Source organism: Musa acuminata, chromosome BXJ3-6 (assembly GCF_036884655.1).
Source record: "Musa acuminata AAA Group cultivar baxijiao chromosome BXJ3-6, Cavendish_Baxijiao_AAA, whole genome shotgun sequence".
In the NCBI taxonomy this organism is placed as follows: Eukaryota; Viridiplantae; Streptophyta; class Magnoliopsida; order Zingiberales; family Musaceae; genus Musa; species Musa acuminata.
The window spans coordinates 2,934,926-2,955,993 of NC_088354.1; the positions used below are offsets into that span (position 1 = coordinate 2,934,926).

Genomic DNA, 21,068 nt, shown 5'->3' on the forward strand with positions numbered 1-21,068 from the left:
TTACCGAGACACACCTGCGCGCCAGCCCGCCTGCGTCGTGCTCCTCGGCTTCATGTTCCCGAGACACACCTGCGCGCCAGCCTGCTTGCGTCGTGCTCCTCGGCTCCTCGGCCCCTTGACCCGAGACACGCCTGCAACCCACCTGCGTCGTGCTCTTCGGCTCCATGCTCCCCGAGACACACCTGCGCGGCCTGCCCGCCTACGCCGTGCTCTTCGACTCCATGCTCCCCGAGACACACCTGTGCGGACTGCCCGCTTGCGTCATGCTCTTCGACTCCATGCTCCCCGAGACACACCTGCGCAGCCAACCCGCTCGCGTCGTTCTCCTCGGCTCCATGCTCCCCGAGACCGCGCCTGCGCGGCCAGCCCGTCTGAAAGCTAAAGCCATGCCTCGGACTCCCGTTACAACGACCGACGCATAGCTTCTTTCCGGGGGGGAATATGATGAGGATAGTAATTATGATAAGACTTGGTTGATGTCAACTAACGCCTCATGCCTCGATCGACGCAACTGCACTCGGTCAAACGAACCGGAACACCGGCCGAGGCGCATTAACGCTTACGCAGGCTCGGTTCTTCACGCCACGCCAACGCCCACGTCAGACGCTACCAGCCTACCTCCAGTAGGCGGGCACATCAAACAATAATAAGCTTCCCTATAAATACCATCTCGTTCATCAAAAAGGGAGGGGAGAACACACCAGGGAGACACCTCAAACTCTTCTCCTTCCTACCCCCTCCACTATCTACTCACTCGATCGTCGGAGGGGTCGGGTCGAGCCTCCCGACCTGACCTGTGTGCAGGAAAGAAGACGTGCATGCCCAGCCGAGGAGGCCCCTCCAGCGGAGACGGCTGACCCCATCTCGATCGGACCACCGCATCCGACCACCTCGGCGGGCTCGTGGAACGTCCCAAGGAGATCCCCGTTGTCCGGACCCGAACCGAGCCGCGTCGGCCCCGAGGCCACGGCTCAAAGTTGTTTCCACCAACACCGTGTAAAATATTTTTTAAAAATATTCATAATTCAATTAATAAAATAATTTTAAAACAATTTTTTTAATATTTTTATATTTATTTTTTAAATCTTATCTATTAATAGATGAAAGAATATTATATTATATTATATTATTTTTTTTTATAAAAAATTATAAATATAATAAGATTCTAATTATGATCATCAAATAATAAAAAAAACATAATTTTGATATGATTTCTTAGAAGATAAATATGATTATAAATTTTTTTCTAAATACACGTTCTAAATGCTCTGCTCGTAAATAAAGAGAACCACTTAAGACTCTATACGTGATAATATATATAAGAGAAATTATAAATTTCCTCTTATTTTTCCTTAACTTCTATTTTATTATATCCAATAATTCTCAAAGGCATCCTAAAATCATTTTAATCATATTTCTAATGAATAGATGGGAGGAACAAATAAGCTTAATTTGCTGGCATCACAGTACACAAAACCCTATTTATTTCTGTATACAATATACAAAAATCACTAACTCTTACAGTCCTAAAAAAAAACAAAAGGCAAAGAAAATGGAACAGGAAAAAAGAAAACATGTTGATGATGATGAAGAAACTAATTCCACCCAGAGAAAGTCAAAAGTGCTGCATCAATCAAGGGTTTGGTTCTGTGTCATCTTCTAGGGGCTGTTCCATGACCTGCATGACCTTCTTGGGTGGAGCATTCAGCAGCTCCATGAGCATTGGCTTCGCCTTCTCACTCACCTTTATGATGACCAAGAACAAGAGCCTGTAAAGGATCACCATGAGGAACAGTATGGCCAGATCAACCCACTTGGAGTAGCCCACCTCCATCTGCCAGTAATCTTTCACCACAGTCTCCCCAGTCACGGCGGCTGCTCCGCCGGCTTCGCTGCCGGGGAAGGTCAGACCGATGAACTCGTTCTTGAAGTAGCCCTGGTTGGCGTACTTGTGGAAGGCGATGTGGTAGACCGGGTACTTCCACACCGGCTTGGGTAGGTCTCTGGGCAATCGGAAGAAGCCACTTGACAGTATCATCACCGCTTGGATTCCGGCACCGGTGATGATGCCCATGAGGAAGTTGGGCACGATGCTGGCGACGATCATCATCAGCCCCTCCACCAGCAGCATGCACATGTAGAGCACCAGGCTGAAGAAGATGAAGTGTTCAAACCCTCGTTGGAGACCGGCGAGGTAGTACGCCATGGCCGCCGGAAGTAGCGAGACGAGCGCTAGGTAGGGCGCCGACGAGAGCGTGTTGCTGATCACGAACGCCGCCACGCCGTAGTGCCCGTTGAGTCTCTCGCGTCGAAAAATCTGCAGGAAGCGTATCGTGCCCAATTCAGTTGCTGGACAGCATTTAGATCATGAAGACAGTAAAAACAGAGTGCCTCTCACCTTCATGTCTTCCACGAAGGATGGAAATCCTCCAATCGCCATGAAAGTGAGGAATCCTGCTACGAACATCAGCATCGAACCCCTTGCCTGTAAGATTTAGCGAGTGCATGCGTGTGATCGGTTTCCATCCTTCAAGTATGACTTGCTTATAGCCAAGCATAACACGACAGGGTTGATCATCTCACCTGAATCGACCCATAGCTGAGTCCAATATCATAGAAGACGGTACCAATGCAAAGACAGAGCATGATGTAGATCGCAAGTCGCAGCCAATAGTAGCCTAAATCCCTGTACATGTTCACGAAGGATCTCTTCGTGAGCACAACGCACTGGGCAGCAAAACTGGCTTGCCTTTTGTTCTTTACCAGATCTCCTTCCTGCAAAAGTCAAACTCCCTGTGAGCTCAGATTTAGCGAAGTGATCGATGCCGATAAGTGACCATTAGCTCACCGTATTGCATATCTCAGAGACTCGTCTCGCCACATGTTTGCACGTCTCGGACTGCTTGTATGACATCGTCAGTACATCGATAGCTTTGTTGGCGTTGTTCAACCTCTCACTACATCCTTCTTTAGACTCCTGCACAGAGCAACAACTTTCATGAGCTTCGAGGAAGAAGCTCCAAAGCATGCACATGACAGAATGAGAATTCATTATCTGACCTTGTCGAAGTCCTTGTTTATGGTTCGAAGGTAGTGATCGGAGGGGTTTCTGAAGGTTGGGCATGGAAAACCATTCGACGCAAAGAACTGCAGAACCGAATCATATCAGCTAAAACGATGTTGCACAGATGTTATGTTGCGAAGGATGTGGATTTACCTCGTTGGTTCTGGAAGTTGGTCCGAAGTAAACGGTTCTGCCAGAAGAGAGAAGGCACAAGTTGTCGAAGAGCTCAAAGACTTCGCTGCTGGGTTGATGAATGGAGGCAAGAATGGTCATTCCGTCGTGCCTTGCAAGGTTGACGATGCGATGCATGACGTGGTAGGAAGCGGCGCTGTCGAGGCCGCTGGTGGGCTCGTCCAAGAAGAGAAGCTTGGGGCGAGTGAGGATCTCGACGCAGATGCTCACCCTTCTCTTCTGGCCGCCGCTGATGCCTTTGGACGAGTAGCCGCCGATTCTCGTGTCCATGGCGTCCTGCAGCCCCATCTCTCCGATGGTCATGTCTGCTCTCTCCCTCTTCTCCGACTTGGTCATCGTCTTCGGCAGCTGCAGTTCCGCAGAGTAGTACACCGCTTCTCGTACCGTCAGCGTCGTCATCAGGATGTCATCTTGCGTCACATAAGCCTGAGTTATCACGTCGGAGGAGATCGTTAGAGACGAAGGACAAGAAGCAGATGTGAAAGAGATTCAACCATGGAAATGTATACGAGACTAGCAATCTCACCGAAGTCCCAAAAGACAGCCTCTGTCGTCGGCCATTCACCAAGATGTGCCCGGACTGCCTTGTGCTGGACCCCAATCTCCCTGCTAATGCATCGAGAAGGGTGGACTTGCCGCAGCCGGAAGGACCCATGATGGCGGTGACCTCGCCCGGCTGGGCATATCCGGTCAGGCCGGCGAGTATAACGTTCGACGCACTCCTCCCGTTGGATGCGGTTACCCACAGATCCTCCCACGTCAGATACACTCCCCTTTCACTCGGCCCGACCGGAACAACATGCTCCGGCTGCCGGTTCTGGGTCACCAGTCCCATTTCCTGAGCTATCTCTTCTGCCATTAGTTAAGCTAACGAAAGAGATCACAGAGAGAGAGAGAGAGAGAGAGAGAGAGAGAGAGAGAGAGAGAGGGTTGGCTTGGGTTACATTCTACCTTCGATCTACTTATATAAATGGGTAAGGGTAGAAAGAAGACGTACAGATGAGCGTCATTGATTGGTCTGGTCGGACCTAATGAATCTGCAACCGCAACGTGAAACATGAACTAGCGGGATGTCAACATTGTAACGAACCCTGGCCCATGCGACATGTGAAACATGCGATATATATATATATATATATATAACGAATGTTATTCCAACAAGAATAGTTATTTTGTACTCGAATCCACGACTTAAATACATTGATACACAGTTGATGTATTTGATTGACAATAACAACAACGTTGATGGAGATGGAGATTATTATCGTCAGAGAAGAGCTGAACCACTTGTTCGTCCTGCCGGAAAGTGACACTGTTCATGGAGACTATTGATGTCCGGGAAGAGCTGAACCACTTGTTAGTAATGCTGGAAGTGACCGGAACTGGACATGTTCGATGCACTGCCAAAGAGAAATCCAATACTGGGCGAAGAGATTTGAAGGATGTTTAATTGTCTTTCGCAACATCATCTCATTCACATAACCTAACTCGATCATCGTCTTCTCTTGTAGTAAATTTAGAAGCAGCAGCGGCAAGGAAACAAACGAGAAACGCCGGCCCGTGAGAGAGAGAGAGAGAGAGAGAGAGAATGGAACGAGAACAAGAAATTTCTTGATGAAGGACTTCCATTACCAAATCAGCCGTGTCAAACCATTCTTCTCGTGCAAACCAGACTGGCAAGGATGCTTTGACGGCGTGTCCGAAGAAGTTTGATGGTTTGAAGGTGTTTGTCACGTGCGTCAAGGGTGTGTCACGATCACAATGACAGAAGACCCCATGCATGCATGTTTCGGTCCTTTTTCTTCTGGTGGAGGAGCCAACACGATTGCCATAGGCGTGGAAGTAGATCCGTTCAAGTGACTTTGAATGCAGAGAACAGTTCCAGCAAATCCACACTCGAGATTTCCCGTTCCGACTTCTCTGATGGGGATCCAAATTACCTTACTATGCGTTCTTGACAAGATATCCAAGTCATAATCGAACAAGCCATCATATAGGTTTTTCTATGAAGATTTAAAGCTCTATCTCTATCTCGAGTAGGAGCCACATATCTCACGGCTGAGCTAAAGGCTCTAAACTGTGCAACGCAGAGCCAGAATCTGCCCAACACTTGGATGCAGATCGCAGCAAACATATGGCAAGGACTGCAAAATAGACACATGAGAAAAACCTGCTACTGTTCTTCCTACCACTTTGGTGGAAACAAAACTAAAAAAGCTCGAAATTTTCAGATAAAAACAAGCCGAATACAAAAGATCAAACGAGGTTCAAAGATGTTGCCCGTAAGAAAGCCTTCATGCTTGGATGTTTGTAGTAGCTTCAACTAATCCAAAAATATAAGATCAAACCGGTGGCTTCCACACGCAAATTGGTGGCTGTGACGGCTAAGCAACACAATGTACAGGCAGAAAGGAAGACTTAGAGAAATCAAACATGTTTGTTCTTTCGTGTAGTCTGTCACCGTTGTGTAGATATATAATTTATATTTGGAAGAAGGCATTCGTTACACGACAGCCTCGTTTCAACCTCTGGTTTTAAGGCGCGAGAGAGACGCATAGGCAAACTAGCAACCGCACACACATGCGTATGGTACGGTTATAATTGGGCTGGTTTTAAGGCGCTAGAGAGATGCATAGGCAAACTAGCAACCGCACACACATGCACGAAGTATCTGTTAGTTAGTGTAAACAACTTTATGCCGTGGCCTCGGGGCCGACACAGCTTTGTTGGGGGTCCGAATGACGGGGATCTCGCGTCGCAGCACCGGGAGGAAGCGATCCCGTTCTCGTATCTGCACACAGGTCGGGTCGGAAGCTCGGCCCGACCCCTCTGACGATCAAGTTAGCAAATGGTGTGGAGGGGGTTTCAAGAGAAGAGATGTTTTTGGAGAGTGTCCTCCTACGATCCAGTTAGTGGATGCGGAGGGGATTTTTTGTATCCAGAAGTCCCCCTCATCGTTTAGAACTCGGGGGTATTTATAGGGCAGTTTAGTGTTACCTGATGTGCCTGCCTGGAGGAGCAGGACCGTACCTCTGATGGCGTCTGACATTGTCATTGGCGTGACCTGAAGAACCAAGCCCGAGTAGGTGTTAATGTGCCTCGGCTGGTGTTCCGATCAGTTTGACCGAGTGCTGTCGGGTCGATCGAGGCGCGAGGGGTCATCCAAGGTAGCTGATGTTAATCAGGTCGTGACGCCTTTATTGCCTCTGTCAGAGGGCGTCCTTCCGGTTGACCTGGCTACCGCGGGATGGAGCGTTACTAACTGTAATGCTGTCGGGTCCCCAGGGTATCCCTCATAAGTATCGACACGGCTCGATTCAATCCCGGATGCATAACGTTGTCCATCTCAGATGGTGGAAGTGAGTATCGAGTAAGGTTCAGTTCAAGCCTCATTTCCCTAGGCTTATATTCTCCCTTGGTAGGTTGTCTGCTTCTTTGTCATCAAACTCCTACACATAAGCTGAAGTCGGAAGGGAGATTTTTCGACTTAACCCCTCCAAAGTTTAAGTTAGTATTAAATAAAGTAAAAGAGAGTTAAATGCTCGAAATCCTCTCTTGACGTTGGTCACGGGGTTGATTTTTATACCTATGAACAAGGGTCGATCGTACATAGTTTGTTAATGGTTGCTGACTTCTCGGCCAGTTGGCTTACCGTACGGACCAACGCCGACCGACCTGTATAGACCCACACTGTGTGGTGCCGTTCCAAGCTTTCCAAAACGGCTCTGCGATATGCGACATTGACTTATATGATGTCAAACGATACTAGGGCAATTAGTCACCCCGTTCGGGTCTGAAGTGTCGCGTCATACTAACCTAGAACTCCTTTGTTGGCATTGTCATGGTTGCTAACCATATGAAGTTGGAATCAAGTTCAAATCAATTCGTTGATTTATCGATTTCAAATAAAATTATAACCGAAGGCGATTAAATTCAAGTTTCTAATTTTGGAAAACTAAAACTTAGTTTTAAACCGAGTTTCAAACCGATTAAATAGGATAAATAACATAAACTAAAAATATTTTTATTAAGTAAATTTTAATAGAAGTATTTTTTAATTTGATTAAAAAATTTATAATTTTATTTTTATTGTCATTACACATATTATACACATATTTTTTAAAATTTAAAAATAAAATTATAATTTTTTTTTATATTTTTAATAAAAAAAAATTAATGGTTCGAATCAGAATCAAACCTAAGAGGGTTCGGTTCCAATTCTTGGTTTTGAAAAACTACTACAACCGATAGTTCCGAAATCACGATCATATGTACAGTTGCAAGACATCTAATCTCCTTCTCGACCATTTAATGGGAAGAGGAATAAGATGTGGAGTCAAAACCGTTGTTCGTCGTCGAAGACGTAGGAATGCTGTCTCGAAAAGGTTTGAACGTTGACTCCACGTGTGCTCTTTGCATGTCTTTGACTCTGCGTGGACTCTTGTGTTGTCCGGCATGAACTCCTCCTGCTACACGCGAGGAGTTTGGTTTCCTTCCTAGTCGATCTTTTTCGTGTACACGTTCATACCGCGTGCACATCTCACGCTTCAAATGACAGAGAAGCATGAAGTTAAATGTGCTTACTTGTCGTGCAATGATCGTCGGGACCAGAGGAGATGGATGGGGCATCTTAGGTAGTAGCTCGATACGTGGCTGCATTAGATGAATATGTCACACAAATAGAATCTAAGAAATCTAATTGATATATGGAGGTAAAAACCAACAAAGCAGACTGATCTACTCACTCATTGAGGTGGTGACAAGCGACATCCAAGGTGGGACTAGTTGGGCTTTATTATTAAATTAAGAGGATATATATATAATTATATATATATATATAATTATTTAATGAAATTTAAATTTATTTGTTAATTAAACATGCGATCCAACACATTGGCCCGCTGGTTACACAAGTGGCCCAATATCAACCCAGTTACTAGTGCGTTGGAGCACGTGTTAAACGCCTTTTAGGCATTGTCAACATGATCCCAACCAACATGATTATTACTGAATTAATCTGTAATGTATTACATCTGATTTGTGAAACTATTTCTTTGTGCTCATCGTCTGCTTGCGAGTGATGAAATCTAGGTAGAACCATCAGATGTATGCTGCCCACATTTATGAAACGAGCTGTTGTTGATATTATTGAGGGTGATGCCCTTCATTGGTCCAATTGAGAGCAACGACTATGTAAATAGTAGTGTTATTGGACAACTGCATATGTGCAGTAGCCTAAGCATTGCGATGACTTGTCTTGGTCGTCAGCATTACACCATTGCGTGCCATAGCATAATAAGACAACAACCTATTATCCTATTTATATTTATGTATATATATTATTATCTTAATAAAATAAATTATAAGGATCATTATTGATAAATATTAGAAAAAATTAATTATGTTGTGATACCTAGTATAATATAAATGGCACATAATCATTTCTCGCATTGATAGTCAAACTTAATATAATATTATTATATTTATTAGATTTATTAACATATTTTATGAAATTTATATATATGTAAAGTATTTTTTAAAATATTTATAATTCAATTAATAAAATTATTTTAAAAATTATTTTTATTTTTTAAAATCTTATCAATTAATAGATCAAATGAAAGAATATTATATTATATGATGTTATTTAATTTTTAAAAAATAGTTTATAAAATATAATAAGATTCTAATTATGATCATCAAATAATAGAAAAAACCTAATTATGATATAATTTCTTAGAAGATAAACATGATTATAAAAAATATTTTAAATACTTATTTAAATCCTCCGCTATCGTTCGTAAATAAACATAACCTCTTAAGACTCTATACGTAATAATATATATAAGAGAGATTATAAATTTTCTTTCATTTTAAATTAAGCTCTATTTTATCATTTACAATAATTCTATGAAATATATATAGAAAGAAAAATAATAAATTTAGTTCTCTTTGCATATTGAAATCTATCATTGTAATTTTTTAAATGATGATATACTTAAATATCAGATTTTTTTTTAAATAACATAAAAGATACATAAATCTAAATTTTTATTTATAATTATTTTATTTCAACTCTTGATATTAAAATTTTTATATAATAAAAATAATTTAATTTTTATACTTCCATCAATATTAATTTTTAGGTAAAAAAAAAAAGTCAGTGATTCATCATCTCTTTACATCATTATCATCACGGGAAGCAGCAGAAGTCATCCGACTTAGCTGAACCTGTACAGCTGGAAAAATATGTGCAGTGTACAAGAAAAGCTAATCAATACATGTCATCATCATCATCTTCTTCTTCTTCATCAACAACAATGAGCTCAGGACCAAGGTATGGCGCTCCGGCAACGACCAGATCATCCGGCAATTCTGCCTCTTCAAGTATGCAGAAACCTGAATGCATCCACATCTCGTCATTCTCCCATGACTGCGAAACCAGCAAAACGCAGCAGGTTCATGCTTACCCGGAAGCCAAGGTATGGGTATGTCGATGTAGTAGGTTGATGGCCTTCCAAGTTCATCAGAATACGGAGGAGTCAACACATCAAGTATAGCACAGGGAGTTAGAGCAGTGAAAGAGTGTATGTTTCCTCCGCTCCTCGGGAACAAGACCGATGTCCTGGTGGATGCTTGGAGTATGCGTTCTTCTGCCACAACCTTTGCTAGTCCATCTGCAAGGAGTACCTCGACGGTGTCATAAACTCTATCTCAACCTTTCTAAGCTTTTGTAGAGTAATGCTGTTCTCTTCCCTGCCCCATTTATGAGTTGAGCACTCCACAAGTTTCGTGTTGGTTACCCACTCACAAACTTGCTTTTCTTCGAGGGAAGATTGAGAGATGTTTTCTGATCTCAACAACGAAGGAATTAAAGGGGTGGAACTGAGAAGAAGGTGCTCACTCTTTCTGGGGTTGGAGACCCAATCATAGGCGTTCCATGACACTGAACCGTCCAAAACCTTGGTGAGCACCACCATTCCCGGGTGATCATGCAGAGGCATCGTTGCACCAGCCGGGAAGCAGAACACCCCCATCTGTTTGGCAATCGTATCCATTTAGCTACTGACGAAAACGAACGAGGAGTTTCATGAACATGAATACATCCTATTTGGAGTTGAGAGGCCGACGTACCGAGAAATCTTGGCACTCATGGATGTGTATATAGGTAATCTGCTCCAACGCATGCCCTAGCACCAGTCCACGGCGGCTCGTCGGACTCCTCTCATCTCCTCGCGGCCCTTCGTCTCCGTATCCATCGATTCCGACGTCGGCCGGCCCCACGCCATCTGCATGCCTTCGACGAGGTCAGTAATCAGTTGCAGAGCCACTAACGACGCATATGGATTCGTGTCGGAGAAGAGATTACTACCCAGGAGGCTTTGCAGCCACCGGATCTGCTCGAACGTGAGCGGTTCATCCTCCCCGGTGCGGAAGACACTGGCGCATGCGTCGTACAGCCTCTGCACTTTGCTCCTCACCGCCACCTCCATTGTCGCGAAAGCTTGACGAATTCGTCGGAGATGTATTAATGGAATAGTCGATCCAACTCCTCAGATTATTTATATGCGTTGGCGTCCATCGCCGCTGTTTGTGTGAGGCTACAAGTCTCAAATGAGGGGGCGAGTTTTTCCACGCTTTGTACGTTATTTGAAACAATGGGCTTCTTCTCCCCACGGAAATCTAAGCAGTCAAAATGGCTTCCGGCAAAAATCATTTGCTTCTACTGCACAAAAGTCTATTTATATTTCAATATGGCACATTAATTGATATAAAGACTAAATTAGAAATTAATTCAAGGAAGAAAAATAGTGTTCTATGAAACCCGCCTCGAAGGACAAGCCTTCTTTCTCGCTGAGGTGATCGTACAGGTGGTAAGTGTAAACCGGCGTGAACCTTGAGCCGTCTCCAGGGAAACAGCGGCCACCGTGCGCACCGTACCAGCAAACCAGGAGCGTCCGATTTGGTGGGCCATTCTCCTGGTATTCTCCTGGCTCCACTTGTAAGGTATTGGTATAGCCACGTGGCGCCCTAGACACAGGTTGTGGAACACATCATCTAACTGGCGATGCGTTTATTACCATCCAACCATTACTTGTTTCCTAAAAGAAAAAGCACACGCAGAAAGACATAAAACAAAAACAATATTTTTGCTTGTCGAAACTAACGAAGGAAGATTACGATGAGTTGACCTCCCGGTGCTAATGAGAGTGGTGCAGGAACTCATAGATCTCAAAGAACCAAGGAGACAGATCCATCAACCGGAGCAGTTCTTCATCACATCAGATTTCGATGACCAAGAAGGAACTCATAGATTATTGAGAAGCATCACTTTTTGGTATCGGGAATGCCCTGAGACAAGGATCGACACAGCCCACAGCTTTGTGGAGACTTGTGGGAGTGGTGCAGGAAAGAGCGGAATAATCTCAACCACAAGACTCGTCATATGACTTGGGAAAACCGGAAGCAGACCACAGGAATGAGCTTACCGAGAAAGATGAGTAGCGAACGAGTATGAAACCCAACACTTTAGATGGGGCGACGTCAAACCGGTGACAAGCCTTGCAGTTCTTTTCTCCTTACTCGACGAACGACAAATCAGAGGGAGCAGTGTGGCCGCCATTGGAAGGTTAAAAAGGACACAGTTTCTCGTCCACGTTACTGCGGTGGTCTATTTTTTTCTCTTTCCTTTTTGATGAAACTGTGGTCGCTTTTGATCGATTGGAAAATGCACCAGCAGAAGTCTCTCTCTTAGTGCAACCCATCAATATATATGTCGAAATCTCTCTACTTCAATCGTATGAGCAAAGGGCAAGTCACCATATGTAATCCCACAGATCCGAAGCACGCATTACAATTATATCGCTATGTTTAACATCACGAGAACAAGAAGAAAAATGACAAAAACCCACTATAACACCACCAAAGAAAAGAAAAGAAAAGAGAAAAGGCCATGCTCGAGAGTCTTGACATGGATGGACGCGTGCAGGATCGGGCATCGTGCATGGAGATCAGAAGCCGCAGAACTCGAAACGATTGGGCTGGCCACCGTAGCCAGCTTCACGGCAGCCCTTGTCGCAGGCGCGGGAGCACACCCCCTTGGTGGCTCCAACGAGGAGCATGCACTGGTCTCTCATGCAGGGGCAGTAGCAATTCTCGGGGTCGTCGAAGTCGGCCCTGGCCTGCTCCACCGTCGCCGCGGCCACCACCGCCGCGATCAACAGAGCCATCACTCCCTTGCCGAGAGCCATGTCCGCCACTTCCTTGTTGTTTATGTTTGAGGAACGCACAAGTACAGCACGCGCGCAAAGGGAGTAGCACGAGACGGTGGCCTTTTATACGCAGGTTCGGGAGGATGCATGTCTTTGGTTTAGAGTGAGAAACGGCAGTCGTCGGCAGCAAATCGAGGAGGAGGTTAGAGTTTGAAGTGGTCTTAATCGGATAAGATAAAAGAATGGAAATGCTGAGCAAACCTTCACAGATTACACCAAATTAGGAGTGTTCTTTGACCATCTCAAAACAATTACATTCAACTTTCTGCTTTCTGGATCACTACTTTCAAGATATTAACAAACCATTGCTGTTCCTAATTTATTTTTATTAATCTCATCCTATCTAAAAATTTCAGTTGATAAGATAATATATTATAATATCTCTATTCTTCACCTCTATAATTAGCTCTATATTATTCGTAACCTTGAAATGTGGAGCTAAAAAGCAGGGTCTGCAGTACCGAACTGCACCGCCTAGAACAGGAGGTACGTATCGGTCCGACCGATTGCCGGTACACAGACCACCTGTTACCTGTCTGAGTGCACTGTAGCAGTGCTACAGTATGCGACACACCTGAGTGTACCGCTCGGTACACCTGGGTCTACCGCTCGATATACCGTACCGTATCGATATCGAGCCCAGGTCAAAATATCGGTACTGTACGGTATTACGAACCTTGCTAAAAAGTACTCATGAAAGTATTATAAAAATTAGAACATTTCTTTGGTATCACATAAACCCTATTTTCAGATAACATGTTTTTTATAATTATAAATTCCCAGAATTATTATTTGAGTTTGCAAATGTTTTAAACGTGGTGATTTCCAATAATTTCTAATAGAAAAAAAATCTGATTTTGTTTCTTCATTAAGAAGAGAATGTATTTATACGCAAGCGATTTAAGCAGTCAAAGATGATAGTAGAGGTGGTGCAACCGCCTGCTAAGATAGTAGCTGAGGTGGGATAACCTTTGCTGATGTGACTCAATTACTTGTCGATGTGGGCGTAACTTTTGCTGATGGGGCTCGATCACCTGCCAAGACGGCATAACCGTCAATCAAGATATCTCAATGACACCTTACACGGCTACATGTCGTAAGTGACTTGCTGAGGTGTCGACTTTCGTTGCTGAGGTGGATGTAAACATGTGTCAGTCTTGAGATGATCCATTTTGTCCTCTATCAGACACCATGGGTTTGGAGTCTACATGCATTAGAAGGGTGTAAGATCCTACATTTTGTGTGTCCATGTCTCCTGATGCTCCATGGTGATGATGCCATTCAAATATCTTTTACGTTGCACTGGTTGAGGAGCCAACTCGTCTAATGTTCAAGGAAATGTGACCCAATTCTCTTTCTTGCATTGTGTTGTATAGTTTCAGCTTAAGAAGCGTGGTTGAAGCATAACAAAGTCATTTAATCTTTGTTGAAGGAAGATATATCTCCTGATGCAAACACTGTGGATCTGTGGATGCAAAAGATAGATGTGAGAGACCATTACAGAAACTGAAGTGAGCACAGACATCGCCCGAAGAAGTCAATCCAGTGATGGACCATATTGCTCTTTTGTCTCCATCTTTCACATGTTTTATACGGCCATTATTTGCAGGTCGCTCAAGCTGGTCATTACCACTAGGCCTTGTTGGTTTCCTGCCCTGGCTCTTCCATCGCCATGAAGCTTCCATCTGGTATTATAAGGTGCCATGTACATACTCATACGTCTCTTTCTTCTACTGAAGGGGACCATGAGCTCTATACGAAGCATGCATGTGCTGTTGGATGCGCTTTTTGCGACAGCAACAATGCAAGAGCAAATATGACAAATGCACACCCTTCTCTTTTCAGATTCATTTTCCACAGTGGCCCTTCGTCTCCTTCCTTGTCTCAGTTCACCACCCACCCGCACAGTCTTGCGAACCGAGTGTTTTGACAAGTAGATTCCTTTTAGCATGATGTACAACAGGTCGTAGGATTAAGAACTTTTACAAGGTTATATGTACTTCCTGTTTCCTACATGCTGCTGAGTTCATGTTTATACTCTCAAAATGATGTGCATTTTCTACTTCTAGCCCTTCATCATCTGCTCAATTCGTGTCACCAAAACTTCTCAGTCAGTAAGAACATACTTAACCTTTGTAGTATTTGCCATTCTATGATCTTCTAGTTTGGGAATTGGTGTGGTCTTGGATATATGTATATATGTGAATGTGATGTATCACTTTTTGGCTTCTTTCTATGATAAGACAGACCTTTTGTTGATTCCTTTGAAATTATTAGAACCTTAACTCCAGGAACATTTGATTAGCCTGGAATCTAGAAGAGATTGAGTGTTCAAGAATTCAGAGTCTCTTGCACGCAACAAAAATCATCATGAATTGTTTTTTGTGGATCTTACCAGTATATGCAGTTATCTTTTCTACTTTGCACTAACCTTTATGAATGAGAAAAGGATGGTTAAAAATCCAAGAAAGTTATATATATATATATACACTGTAGAACAGAACCTATTTTCTTCTTTCTACAGTTGGAAATCCAACTGTTCACCAAATGTATAATCTCTATCCTCTTGGATAATCAAAAAGGTATGATGCTTAAGTATTGGATTCTCAGTGGACATAGGCATTAGCACTTTAATATCCTTTCTTTTGATAGATTAGGCTGTTTTTAACTTATCATGAACAGATTAGCATTAGAATCATGGATTGAGCAGTTTCTTAGCCTTTTTTGGTCAAGCAATTTGATTCTATAGTGAGTGTTTAGAAGGGGGGACCGAAGATTTTGGCCCCATACTGGGATGAACAAACATAAATGTGTACCAGCAGAAGAGGCTCCATTGATGTGGGGGTATGGGGTGGGTCAGATGTACGTTGCTTTCCCTCCTCCACAGGGCATCTGGTGCTGGTGACATGAATCTTGTCATCCTCATCTCGCAGTGAAGGGACTTTGTTACTGCGTCGAGAATGGCCCTCTTGTCACATGAAGTAGTAGGATGCAGTCACTCTTTTGTTCTCTTCCTTCTTCCCTAGTGAAATGGTACCATCAGCAAATCCTCATGGGGGGGCTCTTCCTGTCTTTGCAGCACCACATGGCAGTAAGTAGTCACTAGGTCTTTTCATCTTTTAATCATTCATCCCCAACCCCTACAGTATCTATCCTCTTCCCAATGCTTTCTCTCTCTCTCTCTCTCTCAAACAATGACATGACATGGGAACCAAGACGACACTTCAAGGTCGCTTTCTCGATTTGAAACTTCTGTTCTCTTTCCTTCTCAGTTCTTTTTGAAGGGTCTCATTTTATTAAGTCCACATCAAATCCCTTGGAATCCAACATCTCCCATCTCCTAATCTTTCCCCTGTTCTCCACTTCTCCCATTTCCATCGACACAAGGAAACAGCTCTCTACGTATGTAACTCGAGCACTTACACTGTTTGTAGAACCTCCCGACGAGAAGGGCTCTCTTTGAATTGGCTACATGCATGCATGTGAGGTCATATATTAAAGCTATGCTTGAATATTCTTCAAGGATTGAGACACTACAACAAGATCTCAAAGCTGCATATAAGAACAGTAGTGGATTGCTGGATCTACTTATTGTGGTTAGATTACAATCACAGATTGCTGTCGCGATCAGCATCCTCCTGAATCGTCCCAACCATCTGATGGACCGCAGTTGCAATTTCATCCACCGATGTCAGTTGGCAATCGTCTTCCACCTACGCCAATCGGATGAAGAAAAAGAACAGGTCGACATTGTCGGTTGCAACCAAGGAAGACAGAAGAGGAGCGTTTGCATGGCTGCCATACCTTCAGGCTGAAAGAGTAGAAGGCCATCTCGGCAATGGAGGTCACGTTGAGGTGGAGGGTGGTCAGCCGGAGGTTCTGCAGCCCCAGCACCATCTTCAGCAGCTGCTTCGGCCGCCGCCTGGAGAGGACCTTGAGGTTGGCGTGGCTCTCCACCATGGTCACCTCTATGTCAGCCACAGCCGGCCGGTTCTCCGTCGCCCCCTCGTCCGCGCAGTCATTGTTTGCGCTGCGCGAACCGGTGGTCGAATACTGGGGGAAGGTGAAGAAGTCGGCGAACGGAGCCGCGTCCATGCGTTGCTCGACTCGCTTTCGAGCCTCGAGGGATTGGACCAGTTGTTCGAGCTCTTTGACGAAGTTTATCGCCCCTCCGATGATCGATGCTTGATCACCCTGTTCATGCAGACATTAACACCTCGCTAGGTTGCTGTATCACGATTAGATCCTCTGTCTTTGGGAACCAAAGGACCCTAAACGATGACCAGATATGAATGCAAATACTGTTACTGGCTCTGAAAACTATACGCCATAAAGAGGACATCAACGGAAGGGAGATCAGAAAAGTGGCACACACAAACACACACAAAGGCAGCTTGAATCAGTGCAAATGCAATGCCAGAGGAAGGTTAGAGAAGAGGAGGAGGAGGAGGGTGAGGAAGACAGACCCTTTGAACGTAGGAGGCCGGCATGAGTGATTGGAGCACAGCCAGGTACTCGTTCATCTGCTTCCGCCGGTTCCGCTCCACGGCGATGTGGGTCATCCTTTGGTTTTCCACCTCCTCCTGGTTCTTGAAAACCTTGGTGCGCCGCCTCTTCCTCCCCCCTGCCGTTGCCTCTCGGCCGATGACCAAGGCGCCGTCCTTGGCAGCTGTCTCCAGCAGCGACGAGCTTGCACCCGAAGAGACGTCCAAATTCCCATGCACGCCACCTCCTCCACCACCACTTATCTTACAATCTAACGCCACACCCTTCTCCTCCCCCTCATCACCAAAGGCGTAGCACCACGCTGCTCCTCCCATGTTGTACAACTCGTTCATGGCGCAACCGAAGAGGTCCTGTGGGAGCGCCACAGCTTCCAGTGCCATATGCCTCTCTCTCTCTCTCTCTCTTCGGACGCTAACACCAAGGAAAGCTTAGATGGGCGCAAACATACTGAGACCGAGCTCTTCTTTCTCCTCCTCCTCCTCCGTGGCGGTGAGAGAAAAAGCTACATACAACTTGGTGGGGTGCTATAAAGGCATCAATGGTGACAAAAGCAACGCAACATTTCCGTATAAGTCCAACGGAGGGAAGGGACACGAGTAACGTGGTCTGTGTTAGCTTTTGTTAAGATGTAGAGGAGGCGCATGATGAGCTATAATTAACCTCTGATGATTCCAAGGCCCAAAACTCTCGAGTCGAACGGCTCAGTGACGACTGACAGAAAAGAAGTGGCAGCAGCCATTGGAGTCAGAAGCTATCCATTGCCTTGCAACACCGGTGACAGCCGCATCCCTTATTAAAGGACCCATGTCTTTGCCTTGTTCTTTTTATATGCTTTCTGGAGAAACGCCATGTGATCTTCTCCTCCAACTCCTCTGCAATCATCAGCCTTAAAGGCCCAACACCTTTCTCCTCTCTCTCTCTCTCTCATCTCCCACGTAAATCTTTAAGTTTTGTAGGTTAAACCGTTCGTGCTCGTTCTGTGGCAGAAGGGAACAGCTTCATGAGCTCGTCAGAACCCACAACTTAATGATTACTCACCTTGATAGAACACTGCAACGTTGATCGCAGAGAAGGACACATTTCTTGGGTTGCACCACCTGACAAGGACGAATCAACAGCTTCTTCTCGAGATAGACCTGTTACTGATGGCATGGTGGGGGAACTCGCATTGATTAAAGCTGGGAAGAGTGATATCTACAAAATAGAATAATTAGAAAGTTCATCAGCAAGTACAAGTGTTATGAATTCTATAATCACATTCAAATTCCAGTAATATCTTTAAGTATCAGATAAGGTTGCAACCATGATGCTGCATATTACCTGACCATAAACGTTGGTGGATGCAGCAAGTAACTGCAGATGAAGGATTTGTGGCATGGTATGGTGAAGGGTGCGTCCCATGAATGGGACTCGACGTGGGGGGTTTCTCATGACCCATCTCCACCTTATTATCCTTCACATGATGAAGAAGATGGATGGAGAGCAAATCATTTGGACACAAGCGAAGGGGAAATTATAACATTGCTTTGGGATCACATCACCCGTGCCAAAAACCAAGTACTACTAATGATCAAGTCTTAGCAAGACATGAATGCAATATGATCCCGGAAGAACGTACGAGAATTAGGTGGACTTGTTCAGAGGTTGTGTCGCCCGAGCTAGATGGATCATTGCAATTGGATTTCATCGAAGAATTCATTGCCATTTCGCTGTTTCCCCAATCCCCCAATCCCCCAATGTAGTGTAGCTTCGATCCATCTCCATGCCTCTTTTTGCTTGCACCAACTCCATCTTTGAGCCAACATATAGTGTTTCATTTCATACGGCAGCTCACAAAACATTATATTCCACCTCTCAAATCATGTCATATATACATATATAATATATACAGTTTCGAGAAGTCTGGGGATTGTATTGGTCATTTATCCAAATGTTTGCATGGGAAGGTCACGAGAGCGTCCGAACGACATGCCGACGTACCGATTTGACGTGGAAGATTCGTTCGGTCTCGTTTTGGACTATGCTCTCTTCCTCTCTCTCTGTTTCTTTCTCTCTCATAAGAAATGTAATTAGAACAATCCATAGGATGCTTTATGCAATCGCTCCAACCTTTAGATCAGCGTCGGGATGAGGCTTGAGAAACGTGGAAGGGAAGTGGAAGAAACCATCAGCAGCTACATGGAAGCAGATCTCTGAGAACAAGCTGTCAAAGAAGCCTTCGGTAAACAATGTATGATGACCACGGAGCCAAGTGTAGAAGCTGCCGTACTCCACTGAGCCATGCACAGTCGATCTCCGGCAAAACCACAATGATTCATCCCGATCCATTGTTCCCCCACAGTGTTCAGCTAAGAACCTTCAGTGTTGAAAGATTATATATGTCAGAGAAGAATTCAGAGTCAACATGGACTTTGCTGTGGTTTCTTTCTATGCATACAGAGAGACAGAGAGTGAAGAGAGAGAACGATAATGATATGATCTCAAGATACAACAATAATAATAAAGCCATAGGCCCAAAACATGAGCCTCGTCTGACTCCATACTTAACAACAAGCTTTAGAATCACTTCATCATAACAAAAACAAGAAAACAAACAGTTGCAAAAGTAGTACTACACGTATCCCTGAGGGGTCATTAGCTGATCCTTTAAAGCCAAAAGTAATGAACAATGTTGCTGTTGCATGCGCAGGCATGATTGGATTCCTTCTCCCTCTCCTTTGGCCAATCCGTGTGCGTTTCGCCTGTCCATCCTGTGAAGCGGTACGGTGTGAGGTGATGATGATAAGGGATAGATAGTGCTTTAGATCGGACCCAGTATGATCCCATTAATGTTGTCTGTGGTTACGTGATTCATCCTTCCATCGCCAGCATCAACCCGTCCTTATCTTGATTGCTAAGCGTTTCATGTTCGGATCTTACAAGAATCCAAAGACAACAAGAGAAGAAGAAGAAGAAGAAACAGATATTATGAGGCTCGAGAAGCCTTTCGGGACTCCATCTTGGCAAACATCTGAATCTTCTACGATATCAGCCGCTGTCCCTCCGGTTGTCTGCATCTGAATCATCGTATCATATTAAAATAATCAGATTACGTTGTGGAAATCGAAGGTAAATCCACAACAAAGCTACCGAATAATCTACCTGCAACCAACACAACAAACCCCCTCCCAACTCTCGCAGAAAACTTTCACCCCGAAAGAAGAACCCTAAAAAGATGATTGCAGTGCAAACCAATCACATGGAAAACAGGAGAACTATAAGAAACTGTTGGTGCAGATATGTTGGCAAATGAGAGTTTACGGAATCACTATACAAGTACATGCACAAGTCCCCAGCACAAGACACACCACATGCATATCTCAAGTCACCACAGCCTATAAAACCCCACCATTGCTCGTTAAGTGCATCTCATCAGCTCACTCACCGAGCTTAACTATCAGCTACCCCAGAAAGCAACAGTTGAAGTTGCACACAAGCCCATATGTCGCGGACAGGCAGACCTACACCTCAGGCGCATGAGAAACAAGAACTCACCTTCGTTTAACTAAATATGGAGGAGGTCAGCTATGAATCCACCACAAGTCAGCATCGATGGTGTCTGCTCATGCACAAATCAGGTGTGAAGAGGAACAACAGCTGAAGACCTAATCGACACAAAGAATGTTCAGTCTTATTTCACCAGTTTGCCACTTTTTTCTCCCCAGAGAAGAAGATCTAATTACCTACAAATGAAATGGTTACCAGTAGCATCAAAAAGGTCATCCGGAAAATGGAAATTCCATATCCAAGTGGACCGGATAACTCTGGTATGATTGGATATCCAGTTGACAGTCCTGCTTGCATTCCTTATAATCATGCTACACCCTTACAGCATCAAAAGTGGATGTCATGTTAATAGAGGAGTCGTTTTGGTTTCTAGAATAGCACGACGCAAGCCACTAGATTCATTCCTTCATGGCCAATGCTTCACAGGCTCCAACACATTCCTGCCACCGGCAACAATGCAATATCCAACACCACTTGGCTTTGTTGTG

General features: G+C 44.4%; 3 protein-coding genes across 3 annotated transcripts; all 3 read right to left on the reverse strand.

The window, feature by feature from the left end:
- Positions 1-1,467: 1,467 nt before the first annotated feature.
- On the reverse strand, positions 1,468-4,190 carry LOC135640267 (ABC transporter G family member 1-like). The gene is made up of 7 exons (XM_065154553.1): positions 3,783-4,190; positions 3,218-3,682; positions 3,061-3,147; positions 2,849-2,977; positions 2,584-2,775; positions 2,399-2,485; positions 1,468-2,317 (listed from the first exon to the last, which is right to left on the reverse strand). The coding sequence occupies exons 1-7, from the start codon at positions 4,113-4,115 to the stop codon at positions 1,634-1,636; spliced, it is 1,977 nt and encodes a 658-aa protein (XP_065010625.1). The 5' UTR covers positions 4,116-4,190; the 3' UTR covers positions 1,468-1,633.
- Positions 4,191-9,404: 5,214 nt separating this feature from the next.
- On the reverse strand, positions 9,405-10,877 carry LOC103986769 (plant cysteine oxidase 3-like). The gene is made up of 5 exons (XM_009404862.3): positions 10,629-10,877; positions 10,391-10,545; positions 10,161-10,293; positions 9,727-9,933; positions 9,405-9,655 (listed from the first exon to the last, which is right to left on the reverse strand). Exons 1-5 carry the CDS (start codon positions 10,747-10,749, stop codon positions 9,531-9,533), a joined length of 741 nt encoding a protein of 246 aa, XP_009403137.2. The 5' UTR covers positions 10,750-10,877; the 3' UTR covers positions 9,405-9,530.
- Positions 10,878-16,081: 5,204 nt separating this feature from the next.
- LOC135639791 (transcription factor bHLH94-like) lies at positions 16,082-17,528 on the reverse strand. The gene is made up of 3 exons (XM_065153698.1): positions 16,995-17,528; positions 16,333-16,722; positions 16,082-16,241 (listed from the first exon to the last, which is right to left on the reverse strand). Exons 1-3 carry the CDS (start codon positions 17,412-17,414, stop codon positions 16,137-16,139), a joined length of 915 nt encoding a protein of 304 aa, XP_065009770.1. The 5' UTR covers positions 17,415-17,528; the 3' UTR covers positions 16,082-16,136.
- Positions 17,529-21,068: the final 3,540 nt, after the last annotated feature.